We start from the raw sequence: 13,396 nt of genomic DNA, 5'->3' as shown, positions 1-13,396 counted from the left end.
TTATTCCATACATATTTCTAGAATAAATAATGTATACAGGGTGTTCACAAAAGGGTGTCACAAATTTCTACGGGTGATAGTATTCATCATTTCAAGCAAAAAATGTCATATAAACATAGGTTTAGAAATGTTTTGTTAAGCCGCTAGACTCCATTTTGTTTTTTCTTTTATAGCAAAAAATTATTATCTTTAAAACTAGTTAAGCTAAAGAAATCAAACTTGGCACATAGGTTTAAATAGATAAGAGAAACATTTTTAAAAAATGTGCTATTTTCTTTAGTATTAACAAAATGGTATCTTTTGAAAATTTAAAAAATCAAATAACGAAAAAACCAGTATAGTTATAAAAGTTTTACTAGATACCGACTATTTGAACATTTTCATTACAATTCCAACAGTACTTGTTTCAATGAATAAGAAGTGAAAATAAGAAGAATGAAGTCAATGCATAAGAAGCATGACCACTTTAGAGGTACGCTTGCACAAGTCGGGAGCATTAAACATTTTGTAATTTGAAAGGCATCAGCTGTTTTACATAATTTATAAAAAAATTACTTATTTTTCAATTTTTATAACAATTTCAATGGTAGTTTTTCCAACGAAATCCGTCAACGCATAAGTGAGCATAACTGTGACATGTTTGGCAACATTTATTATGACATTCTTTGTTTGAAATGATGAACACTATCACCTACAGAAGTTTGTGACAGCCTTTTGTGAACATCCTGTATAATTATCTTTTGTAAAAATATGTTTATTTTGTTTGTTTCTTACTGATACTATTATTCACTATGCATTTTTAGAATTGATTACAATTCCTAATCTTATTTTTTAATTAACTGAATATTTTTAGTTTTGTTGCATTATTCCAATAAACATTTGTTATGTACTACTCCTACAATGTGAAGAAGAAGGCTTGAACTACGATGTCAGTGTCATATAATTGGTTTTGCTAGTTTTTTATACTTAAATTTGTTAATAGTATCCTATCAATTTTATATTTTTATTATAAAAGCTTTAAGGACTCAATACCATGCACAGATTTTAGGTTTCATGAATAAATCCAATATCTTATATACATTATGTTGTAAACACTTTTTTATGTTGAGTAAATAGAATAAAATAGAAACATTTTTTATTTCCAAAAACATATACACATAGATATTAGATTTATTTACATTTGATAAATAGTAAATTACCCTTTTACTATACTTACTAAGTGGCGATAAAATAAAACAACTTAATTTTAAGTATAGTAGTTGGATAATTATTATTTAAATAATTTAAGTAAACTATTTATTACATATTAACATATATTCTAAAATGGAAATTAGCCTACATGGGCAAGCAGCCTGTGCGTAGGCTAGAGTCGTACTAAAAAGTGTATTTTATCTAGATGTCGAAAAAAGTGTTACTGTTACGAGTCGGTGTGTTTTAACCCTTTTAACCCCGGCCATTAAATCAAGTGATGTGCCAGAAATCCCAAGCCATTTTCAGACAAAATGTAAGGGTTTTGTAAAAAATTCATAACTCAGTTATTTTTTAAGATATTTTGGTAATTCTTTTTTTGTTTTACTTCTTTATACATGTAGCTTACAGAAATATACAAATAAAATTATTATTTTGGAAGTAATTTTTTTTACATACATATACATTTATAAAAAATAAATAAAAATGAAAAAATTTCAAGTTTGATCATGGAAAACAAATATATAAAAAAATATTTGACACAAAAATACCCATTTACTTTATGATATATTTAATCTTTAATAAAAGGAAACAAAAATTATAGGCCTACCTTATTTACAAGTGGAGTAACATCAATTTTTGTAAAGCCGTGTAAATTTTTCTTTTTGCCATTTCTGGGCAAGGCAATGTAACAAGACCTTTGAAATTCACAGTACTTAAAATAAACATAAAACCAAAGTTATTTCTGACAAAATAACTATAACTGTTCATAATCTAAATTTAAAAAAAGTTTTAAAACAATATTTACATCACTCAAATTGTCGTCACTAATCACATCCACACCATTTGCAACTAGGTTACTAATTAGTGTATTTTCACTTACGGGAGACTTTGAACGATGTCTTTTACTCATTTTGAAATCAAACAAATAATAAACTAAACTTTAACTGCCGTACTTTACACTGCTTTAACCTAAAACTGTGAAGAAAACGGAATATTCACAACCACGTGATATACAGCTGTCTGCAACAAGCGTGAGCAGTCAGTCGAGACGAACTGCAATTGCTCAGTCACAGACTGACAAAATACGAAGTCAAACCATTACAAACTAATATATTTCGATGCAAAATATCTTTGTGCACAAGTCTGTGAAATTTCAAAGCATTTGGTGAAATAGGTGGCCAGTAAAGTAATGAAAAGTGCAACGTCCGCACTATACGGACGTCGGGAGTTGACGCCATTTTTTACGACGTCCGTATAGTACGGACGTCGGGGTTAAAAGGGTTAAGGCATAAGATGTAGAAATGTAGTTGTGTGATGAAGGAGATAAGAGATAATATTGTCGTATTAGACAAAACCATCGGTAGAATTAAGACCACATACACAAGACCGTGATATGACAAGCACCGGGGAATGAGGAGGGGTCAAGGTCAGGTTGGTCCCCAGTCTGAGTGAATGAAAGTCTCGGATCCTTGGACTCCAATTTGTAACAACAGTTCTGTGACATGATATTTAAATTTTGCAATACTACCTGATTCAAATAAATTTAAATGCTGAAATTTGTTACATATGTTTCTAAATAGAATATGTGAAATATAGTAAGAATTGGTTTTTGAAAAGGATTTATCTAATCTAATTACTAATACCAACATGTTCTAAATATCTTGTTTGGTAATAGTGTATTAACAATACTGGTAATATTGTATTCCAATTTCTGGTAATATTGTATTAGCATTTTTGTAGATGTGAATTAGTAAATTTTTTATATATAACTGTCATAGTGAAAGTAGGGAGGATTCCTGAAAGAGAGACACAGTTGGATAACACACATTTTTCCACACACACCGTCCCACGCAATGTTACCGAAGGAAAGAAGTGACTGAACGTAAGCATAATACGCTAATTTTATCTTGTTTCCGTCTAAAATTTCACTTAGTTTCCTAAATGCATAAATATACTTTTTAATTTTGTTAAGGACATAATCAACGTTCTTTGTTTGAAGGTTATTTTTGACGATGGAAGGATTGAGAAGGAAACAAGATTTTTCTGGACATTTGCCATCGTTCAGTGAAACAATAAATTTATTGTTAGTTTAGAGTAAATATGTTAGAGTAATATGTTAGTTTATTATTTTTTATTGTTTCACTGAACGATGGCAAATGTCCGGAAAAATCCTGTTTCCTTCATAATCAACGTGCTCAGACCATTTTAAGCGAGAGTCAAAAATAACTCCCAGGTATTTGTAGCGTTTTACGAGCTCTATTTCTTTGCACCCACATGTCGAATTCGAGTAACTATCGCACTGATGAATTATTAGATCTGTCAAATTATATTCTGTATTAGAATGCAGAGAAATAGGCATAAATTTTGTTTTGGAAATATTCAATGAAAGAATATTTTGGTCAAACCATTTTTTAAACGTCTTTAAGTCACTCATTGCATTTAATTTAACATCTCGCCAGTTTTTACCACCTGAAATGAAAATCAAACTGTCATCGGCAAACAAATAAAGCTTCCCAAATAAATTAAGTCTGGAAATATTATTGATATAAATAAAAAATAAAACTGGTCCTAATGTACTGCCCTGGATTACCCCGTAATCAACAGTTTGTTCGTCACTATTATGTCCAGAGATTGAAACCACTTGACGCCTTTCTTTGAAATAACTACTAAACCAAGCCAAAGCAATGCCGCGGAAAGTATATGAGTTTGAGAATCACAGCACAGAAATAATTATTTTTGTTATAAAAACAGTATCATCTTCAAAAACACTATTACCCATATTGATATCAGATCATATTACTGTGATTGTATAATTGTTTGTGACCTGTACTATTCTAAACCAAACATAAATTAACAACAATAGACTACCTCCAACTGTTTGTAACAGATTTCTGCTCAGAGCCCTCTCTCTTGGACCGGAGATTCATGATCTCCTGACCGAACAGCTGAACCGTGACATCGGTGTCCGTGTCTGTACTGAACCGACCAATCATGTACGAGGACTCATCAGTTGTCTTGCCGATTTGCTGGACCTCCAGTTCATGTCCTGAAAAAAGAAAAATATAGATCTAGTTGAATAAACACTGGATGAATATGGCAAAACTTTCTTCCTTAACACATTGAATATGGAGCCCGAGTATAGGTCGGGCTAGCACGCACGCCGTTATAACGCGTATACGCCCGACCTATACTCAGGCTTTAGTTGTTTAAGACTATTTCCTATGTTATATTGTTTATATTTATATGTCTTTTTATGACAAGTAACAGTTATGCAGCTGTAAAATTAGTATTTTCAACTATTGCACAACTGCTTAGTTATGTAACCGACTGACGACGCAGTGATGCGAGCATTGTTATTTATAAACAAAGTTTCACTGTTACTGAATAAAGTGATAAATGTTAGTTTAGTGATTATTTTGACTGGTTTCTTAGTGATACAAGTTTTATTTTTCTTGATCATTGTGTAGAATGAGTAAAGTCAAAGTCAAAGTCAAAGTCAAATACTTTTATTGCCATTGATCATTACAATGAAATAGGCACAGTCACATTTATACATTAAAAACAGGCTATTAAATAAGATACATAAATAAGACATTTCATGAATGAACAATTAGACAGATAAATAGGCTACTTATGCTTAAAAGATAAGGCAAACATCAGTTTGTAAAAACTCCTCTACAGAATAAAATGGATTATTCTGTAACCAGGTGGTCAATTTGTGCTTAAAATTAGATAATGGAGTGTCATGAGCCGAAACGTGTAATTTGTTAAAAAATTTGACACAATTTACCTGATGTGAGGAGCCTGTTTTTGATAGGCGATGCTGCGGCAAGTCAAGCTTATGGCTGATCTAGTCAAATGGCAATGAAAATGCTGCCTAGTGAAAAATAAATGTAAGTTAGTTTTAGTGTAGATAAGGATATGGTAGATGTACAAAATTGATCACTGTAAGAATTTTAGCTTGGATGAACAAAGGTCGGCAGTGTTCAAGATACCTGGCTCCACACAGTGTTCTGACGACTTTCTTTTGTATGATGAGAATATCCGATACACCAGAAGAATGACCCCAAAGAATTAGACCATAAGATAAGTGTGATTGAAACAGTGCAAAATAGGAAGACCTCAGATGTTCTATTGATATTAAAGCTCTTAATTTCCATAGTAAATAACTGACTCTCGAGATTTTTATACACACATTATTTACATGCAGAGCCAGGTCAATTTCGAATCAATAACAAAGCCTAACAACTTTACAGGATGAGGCTTTTCTTTAGATGTTAAACTCAGCAACAGATTTTGAGTTTTTTCTGGATTGCAATGTAATTTTTGGAGGGTGAACCAGTTTTAATGCTCCGGTTTGAGCATTTTCAATCTCTGTTTGAAGAACGTCCAGATATCGGTTACTCGAGAAAAGAGACGTGTCATCCGCATAGATAACTGAGTTTACATTTAAGTTCACTGACAGGTCATTAATTATTACAGTAAAAAAGAAAGGTCCTAATACAGACCCTGTGGACTCCAATTGTTACCTCTTTCATTGAAGAATTACACCCCTTAATAGATACAAACTGCTTTTATTCTATCCGATAGATAAGAGGGTAATAATCTGACAAGCACTCTCAGAAATACCATAATATTTAAGTTTTTGAATGATTGAATCAAAGGGGACACAATCAAAAGCTTTGCTTAAATCTAAGAGAGATAGGAGCCGTTGATTCCCTCCTCTCGAAGGCCACAAGGGTATGACTAACAACCTCCAACACCGCTGAAGTTGTGGACATGCCTGGCCGAAAACCAATTGTGATTCAGACAGGAGATTGAAATATTCAAAATACAAAAAAAAAGCTGTTGGTGCATGATGGTTTCCAAAATTTTAGAGAAAATGGGGACAATAGAAAACTGGACGATAACTTTGCGGCTTGTCCTTGTCACCTTTTTTGTAAAATCGGAATAACTTTTGACACTTTTAAAGAGTCAGGGAAAAAAAAAACCCGCCTCCAGACATTTATTGAAGACATTAGCCAATGGCCTTTTGATTTCATGGATGGTTTTTCTTGATTATATTGTTAGATAACCAGTAATAGTCCATACTTTTGGAATTTGAGAGTTTAGAAACCATTTTAACTAAATCATTTGTTTAATTTCTTTCCACTGAAATGAGTTAGGAGGAACAGGAATATTACCCAATAAATCCATGAAAGGAGAATTATTCTGTGGCAGATTGTTTGAGAGCTCAGTGACTGAATCAAGGAAAAAACTGGTTAGTAAGTTCAGGATCTAAGTAAATATCTTTGGAAGAAGCAGGAGATTTTTCCAAATTGATTATTTCCCAAGCAGCCTTACAACTGTTAGCTGATGTCTCTATATACTGCTCATAAGCTTGTCTTTTTGCGGTGGTCAGATTGACCTGTAAGTTCTTTTAGAAGCTAAATACACGTTGTAGGCTACAGGTGTCTGCTCTGACCCCCTATCTCTAAGGCATTTATAAACATTAAAAAAATTTAACATAACATTTCTATCTTCTGCCAATTTATCATTATACCAGTTGATTTTCCTATTACTATTAATATTCTTCTTTTTACTTTTACTGATTAGTGGAGAGCTAAAGTGCCACAAGTCTACATATTTCTTAAAAAAATTATTAAAAAAGTTGTTCTACCCCTAAGTTCAATAACATATTTTCATCCAATTCATTCCATTTTTCCTCCTTCAAAAAACATAATAAATTTATTTATTTGTGCCGCATTTTATGTTTTCTAAACTCAAATTTAATACTACCCATATTCTCTTTTGAATTCTTATTCTCCAATTGTCTTACATAAATATTAATCATGCTAGATTTATGAATCGGCAAATTGATACTCCATATTGCAAATTTTTATACAAGTCCTCTGAGTAATCGTTTAGACAAAATAACGATGCACATGATACATGATATGTCAGATTCTGAGCATGATTTGGAGGAGGATGATCATCTTTTTAATGAAAATAAAAGATCATCTGCGATTCAGTTTGAAAAAATCTTCGGTCAAATTTATGATTTTTGATCGTAGGGTGAATTTCTCAACGACAATGATCCTGATCCAGATTTTGAGGTTAGGCCTTATGATCAAGACGTGAATGGTGCTGAGTATGATTATGATAGGCCTTCCATTAGTACTAACATGAATACTTTCTTTCTTTTATGTTAATTTTATATAAAAAAAAAACGGTTATACAACATTAGGGGGGTGAAAAATAAAACGTTTATACAAAGTTACAATTTTTCAAATTTTATTTTTTTCTATAATTTTGTTTACTTTATAATTTTGTTCAAATAATTATTTTATCATAAAAAGGCACATTTTCTTAAACTGTGTGTTCTCCTCTTTAAGTTGATATATAATATGTTAGATTAAAACAGTTTTCAGAATTTAAAAAAATTTTAAATCACAAAAAACTGCCAGTATACTGAGTAAATTCGATGTTATAGGTTTAAGGTTCAATGTGTTAACACAGTATATTGTATATTTCTGTTTCTATGCTACCAGAGCTCTGGAAAGTTTAATGTGGGAAATTATTTTTGTTCAATGCAAAACGTATTGTGAAGCAGTGCAGGAACTAAAACAGGTGATACGTACAAGCGTTGAGGAAAAGCGATTTCCACACACAGCCAATATTACCAGACAGCTCTTAGATTTTTTTTGTATACGAGATGTTCTATCATTCCCCATACAACTAGACCTAACACCAAGTGACACCACCTCTGTCCAGCGATGAAGACCATGCAATACAGTGCTTCAGTTGGAATTCTTCAAAGATGGGGTCAACAAGATTTGTGTCAAACAATATGATTTAAATAGCGATTACTTTGATACATAGCCTAGGAATGTAGCTTTTAACCCTTCCCACGCCGTAGATAGAAATATTATAATGGTAGACTTGACCAAAACGCCAAATACAGTTATATCCGATATTATAGATTGTCTCTTAAAAAGTTTTTTAGTTCACAAAAGGCCTTTGAAATGCCCAGTGCACGCTCCGTCCTTATCCACGGATGTATTTATTAACAACCTTCACTATGCGGCAGAGGGACGGGAGCACCCTTTGCTTAACTCCGACCACCTGCTTGCCAGTTCTGTCTCCTACAGAGCCATAACCAAACATATCCGTGGCGTGTATTACTGCTTTCTCGGTTGTCACGAGTGCACATAAACTACGTATCTCGTTATTATTCTTCATCGTGTGGTAGTGTTGTGATTAGTTTGAAATATTTATCCTGTCTTATAGAGCGACGAGGTGTATTTAATTTTAATAGCAGAATTATTTTAGAAAACAGTTTTGTAAATAGTTTATTTTTTATCAATATATACGCTAATTTTAAATAAGATGCCCTGTTTTATACTTTTTTGCTTTTACCTTTTATAATTTAGTTATAATAAAAATTTGCTTTCAACTTAAAGAAAAAGATTTTTTTTTACTTTTCTTGGTGTTATAACAAAGTTAATGGACTTATTAATGGCGTGCGAAGTGTTAAACGTACATTATAGGTGTCTTTTCTTTCATGTTATTAATTTTTTATTTCAAAACCTACATACTTTCTACATTCTGGACAGCCCTTGTATATTAGTATTTATGTACCTATTAATCATGTACCCCTCATCAATGCTAAATGGACCCATTAGCCCGTCGATACCTTTCTTGACTTCATGCATTTGTTTGCTTTTTTAAATTCAAGATACAGTCAGTACACATTCAATTTTATTCATCCAGGTAAGTAATTTTATTCAATCTGTAGCAGTGTTTAAGTAATAACCAGAATGCATTAAATAGTTAATATTCATTCACTGGCACTATCCAACGATTACGATCAGATAAGTCATTAATGATGTTGGTATACTAATTGATTTGTGCCTTGAAATGTTTTTAATGTTTTGGATATGAAACGTGTGGCAGTAAAATTTGTTCCAAAATTGTTGTATTAAACAAAAACAGCGGCAAATAGAAATTGCTCAGGACAATGATACAGAACTACTGAAATGTGTTATAACAGGTAATGAAACATGAGTTACAGATATGATGTAGAAACTAAGGCTCAATCATCTCTGTGGAGGCATTCTAGATCGCCTAGACCGAAAAAGGCTCAATAAGTGCAGTTGAATATGAAGATTATACTCACTGTGTTCTTCAATTTTAATGCCATAGTGTATCATGAATTCTTACCACAAGGTCAAATGGTTAATGGAAGTACTACCTGCAAGTTCAACACCATTTGGGTGAAGCAATCAGAAAAAACGCCTGGATCACACATTTCATTGCTTGTTCACGAAGTTTTGGCCAAAAACAGTACTGTAAAGATGTCCAGCCTCCATATCCTCCAGACATGACTTTGTGTGACTTTTTATTTCCAAAAATAAAGAGAACCCTAAAGGGCCGCTGTTTTACAAGCATAGATGACATTAAAATGGCATCACTGAAAAAGCCAAAGGCTACCCCAAAGATCAAATTTGAGAGGTGTTTTGAGGATTGGAAGAAGTGCTGACACAAGTGTATAATATCTAATAGGGGTATTTTGAAGGTGACAACATTAATGTACAAGAAACATTTTTTTTTAAATAATGAAAATATTTGTTATTTTTTCAACCTTGTATAACGATGGCAAATGTCCGAATTTGTATTATCCTTTCAGCACAATTTAGTTCATACTGTATACTATTAAAAGGTCTGCAACAAAATTATAATTATTAAAATAATATTAATTTGGTTAAGCGTTTACAAAATGGAATAGACATGAACAAGACTTCTGTATAATAATTAGTGACATGGCGAATCTTAGCAGATTTAGTTGTTAATCAATTCTCTAATTTTTTTTGAAGATTCAGTGGATTATAATTATACACTCATGGACACCATTCATATGTACACTAAGAATAAGAAATGGATGTAGATGATTCGAATTTAAATTGGTTTTTGATTTGATACGACTCTTTTGTGGTGGAATATCAAAAGCAAGATAGTTTTTACGAGATGGAATTTGTTCACTTGAATCTCAGTTCTCGTATTGTACCTGTGAAATGTGCTCGCAACTGATAGAGATACGTCATGACGGCTAGTTTGTCCGGGACAGTGAGCATGTCCATGTCCGCAGGTTCGATTACCCTCGGTATGCCCAGTGCCTCGCCGGCATCAAACGCTTTCTTGCAGTTCCCCTTCACATCGTGAGCGGTCAGCGAGTCAAACTCTCTATAAATATATAAAACACAAATTATTATACAGTTAAATAATTATTTATTCTGTTTTCTTAGATTACCAGTTACTACGAAAATGGTATGATGCCAAAATACGTTTTGCATGACTATTTATCATTTAATTTATTTCTTGTATTGACTGAAGTGACTGTTTGTGAAGTGGATAGATAAGTATTTAGCAGACGTAGCAGTAGTGTACTCTAGAGACTCAATGTCAATGGCATCACTCAATCCTCCAAGTGCTGACTACAGTCACCAGTAGTGCAACACGTTTTTAGGAGTTTTGCAAGCTTATGTTGAAAGTAAATAATGTGCACATAAAATTACAAGTGTATCATGTTATATAACTTTTCATTCATCAAAAGCTACAGAATAACGAAATAACATTACAATTAATTACCATTATGTTGAAAAGATATTAACTATTATTTTTTACAAAAAAATTATTTTGTTTACTTTTTTACATTTCGCACAGCATAGCATATTACCAAAGTCACTCAAATAAAAGTTCAAAATAAAGACAAATTTATTACACATAAAAAATACATACAACTTGTACATTTCATTTTAAAAAGACTGTTGTTTTGCCCACTGAACAAGCTTAAAAATCTGGCAAAGTCAAATAAATTACTTCAACAGGTGAGTTTTAAAACACCAAAAAGAGTCTTTTTAGGTATTTTACATATTTTTGACCTTTAACAAATCTAAAAATCTTAAATAAAGCACAAAAGGAAAGTCAAAACTACTTTAGTTATCAACAACAACTACATAACTCCTGTAAGCAACGACAATTCCAGTTGACGTTATGCGTAGTTAAAATTATCTGTAGTCTAGTGACAGTATTTCGAAAGGTATGAAGATAGTATGAGGATGAATTAATATTGCCATTTTCTAGTTTATTACTATATTTTATTTTTGAGACTGGAAAAGCATTATTCTAATAAGACTTTCCACCAGAGTAACAACAATACATGCTGAAAGGTATTGTAAAATCTTATTAAAGCTTAAGCACAACCTTCAAAAGTGCCAGCAGAGGTTCTCTATTGGTGTTCTTATATAATTGCTAGGTTTCATGCTGCGGCTAAAATAAAGACACAACAGGACAACGGTCATTTGGAATTACTGAACCAGCCACCCACCACGCAGTCCTGGCAGCACATCAGATTCTTTTTAAACATAAAAGATTTCTAGGTAGATAACGATTTAAAAGTGATCACTTGTTGAAAGAAACTTTTAATATCTTTGTGAAATGTTTTGATGTTAATAACGATAATGTTGAAAATTAAAGCATGTTCATAAATGTAATTTCTAATGCAGTTTATATTTATAAATATATGTTAAAAATTTAAGATTACATTTCATTACTCTATTATAAAGTTATTTTTATTTTTTTTTAATTACACAAACAGTGTTATATAAACAAAAATATTTCAGTTTTACACTGTCACATTTGGAAAAAATACACTACTAAGAGTCACTATTCAAACATATTATCCTGTGTTAACCCTTTCACCGTTGCGTTCCTGGATTCGCGGTGACAACCGTGTGCCGGGTTTAGTTACATACTAGGACCCTCCTGCACTGAGTATTTTTTCCATTTTTAGGAGTTTTTGGCGTAAAATGTTGTTAAATTTTGTTTTAAGTGAACAGTGCCATGGGCTCTCCGCAATACGAATTGTTGTCTACAGAAGTTAAATGGTTAAATTTAGTCGTTAACAGTTTAACAATTTCATTACATCATACAATTCTCCCGTTTTAAAAACATAAGATAAATTTTTTAAATAATTTGTTTCATAATTATGCACTTTAGTTCAAAGAGTTGGGCTGAGATACCAAAAATGGCTGTTTTCGTATGTATAGGACAGAAGAAATTAAAATCTAAATTTTTTGGCAAGAGTATATATTGCTCCTTTTTCAGTAGAAAGATCTTGGTTCTCTTAAATACCTGTAAAATATTGTACCCCCCACTAAGTTACTGAACATAGCGTTAATAAGCTAACTGTCTTGGCTATAAATTCACAATACTTTTAACATGGAAGTTTTAACAGCATATTTATTATGTTTATTTAATAAACACAGAATGTTAATGTAATATGGTGACAAGTTTTTATTTGAATTTGTTGGTAGTTTGTCTGGTTATTATTGTGGAGACTATTTAGTGTACAATGTGTTCCTACATATATTTATGTGTTTCTGTACGTTTGGGTTGTTATTTATAATTCAGATCAAGTCAATTGCACTGTTGTACCTCACCAAACACTAATAAAGATCTTCAATTTTTAATCTCAACATAAAATCTGGAAAAATATCTTACAAAATTGATGAAAGCAGCAATACTATTGTCTAAAAGAGATAAAAAAATCTTCTTAACAAATAAACAGTATTAATTCTTTCTGAATTCTTGAAGTTTTGTACAGTTCAGACAGTAAACAACAGACAATTATGCTTTGAAAACAGACACTGATAACCACAAGCGGCTAGCATCGTTAAGATACCACGACAACTGTTATTTGCTGCACATGTAAACTTTCCTTCTTAACAAAAAAAAAACAGTGTTAATGATTCAATATTTTTTCCAACTCCATATCTTTAAATTAGGTAGGTGTTTAAAATTTTGAAGTACATTAAGCAGAATAAAATAAATCAGACTGCCTATCAGACCTTCTGATATAAGTCTAGTTTATATTTGTAAAATCAATTTAATGCTTATTTTATATTTCATACTATTATAAAATAAATATACCTTTTAGAGTATTTAATTGATAATAGAGGTAAATCAAATTGCCCATCTTTATCACATCTCTTACCATTGTCTGGTCAGCATACAACCTATTTCACCATAGACCCGACACAAATCTCAGTTCATGTATAGCTCTCTTTTATAAACTAACTAAATTTTATTCTAGTTTTTAAAAATACTTACAACTGATCCTATTGTATGGTTTTAATTCATCCCATATCAATTGCAATGAATCAAA

The 13,396-nt window shown here is 31.7% G+C and overlaps 1 protein-coding gene across 2 annotated transcripts in view; it reads right to left on the bottom strand.

The window, feature by feature from the left end:
• The window catches only part of LOC124371184 (EH domain-binding protein 1-like), a 75,519-nt gene that overhangs the window by 39,029 nt on the left and 23,094 nt on the right, over positions 1-13,396 (bottom strand). For both annotated transcript variants that reach the window (XM_046829498.1, XM_046829499.1), the window contains exons 10-11: positions 10,238-10,413; positions 4,060-4,237 (exon numbers count right to left, since the gene is read on the bottom strand). In XM_046829498.1, coding sequence (XP_046685454.1) covers positions 4,060-4,237; positions 10,238-10,413 — 354 coding nt within the window. The remainder of the gene's footprint in view (positions 1-4,059; positions 4,238-10,237; positions 10,414-13,396) is intronic.

Source organism: Homalodisca vitripennis, unplaced genomic scaffold (genome assembly GCF_021130785.1).
Source record: "Homalodisca vitripennis isolate AUS2020 unplaced genomic scaffold, UT_GWSS_2.1 ScUCBcl_1000;HRSCAF=4057, whole genome shotgun sequence".
Lineage (NCBI taxonomy): Eukaryota > Metazoa > Arthropoda > Insecta > Hemiptera > Cicadellidae > Homalodisca > Homalodisca vitripennis.
Note: the sequence above shows the minus strand (reverse complement) of the source record. Positions and strands in the feature narration are given on the sequence as shown.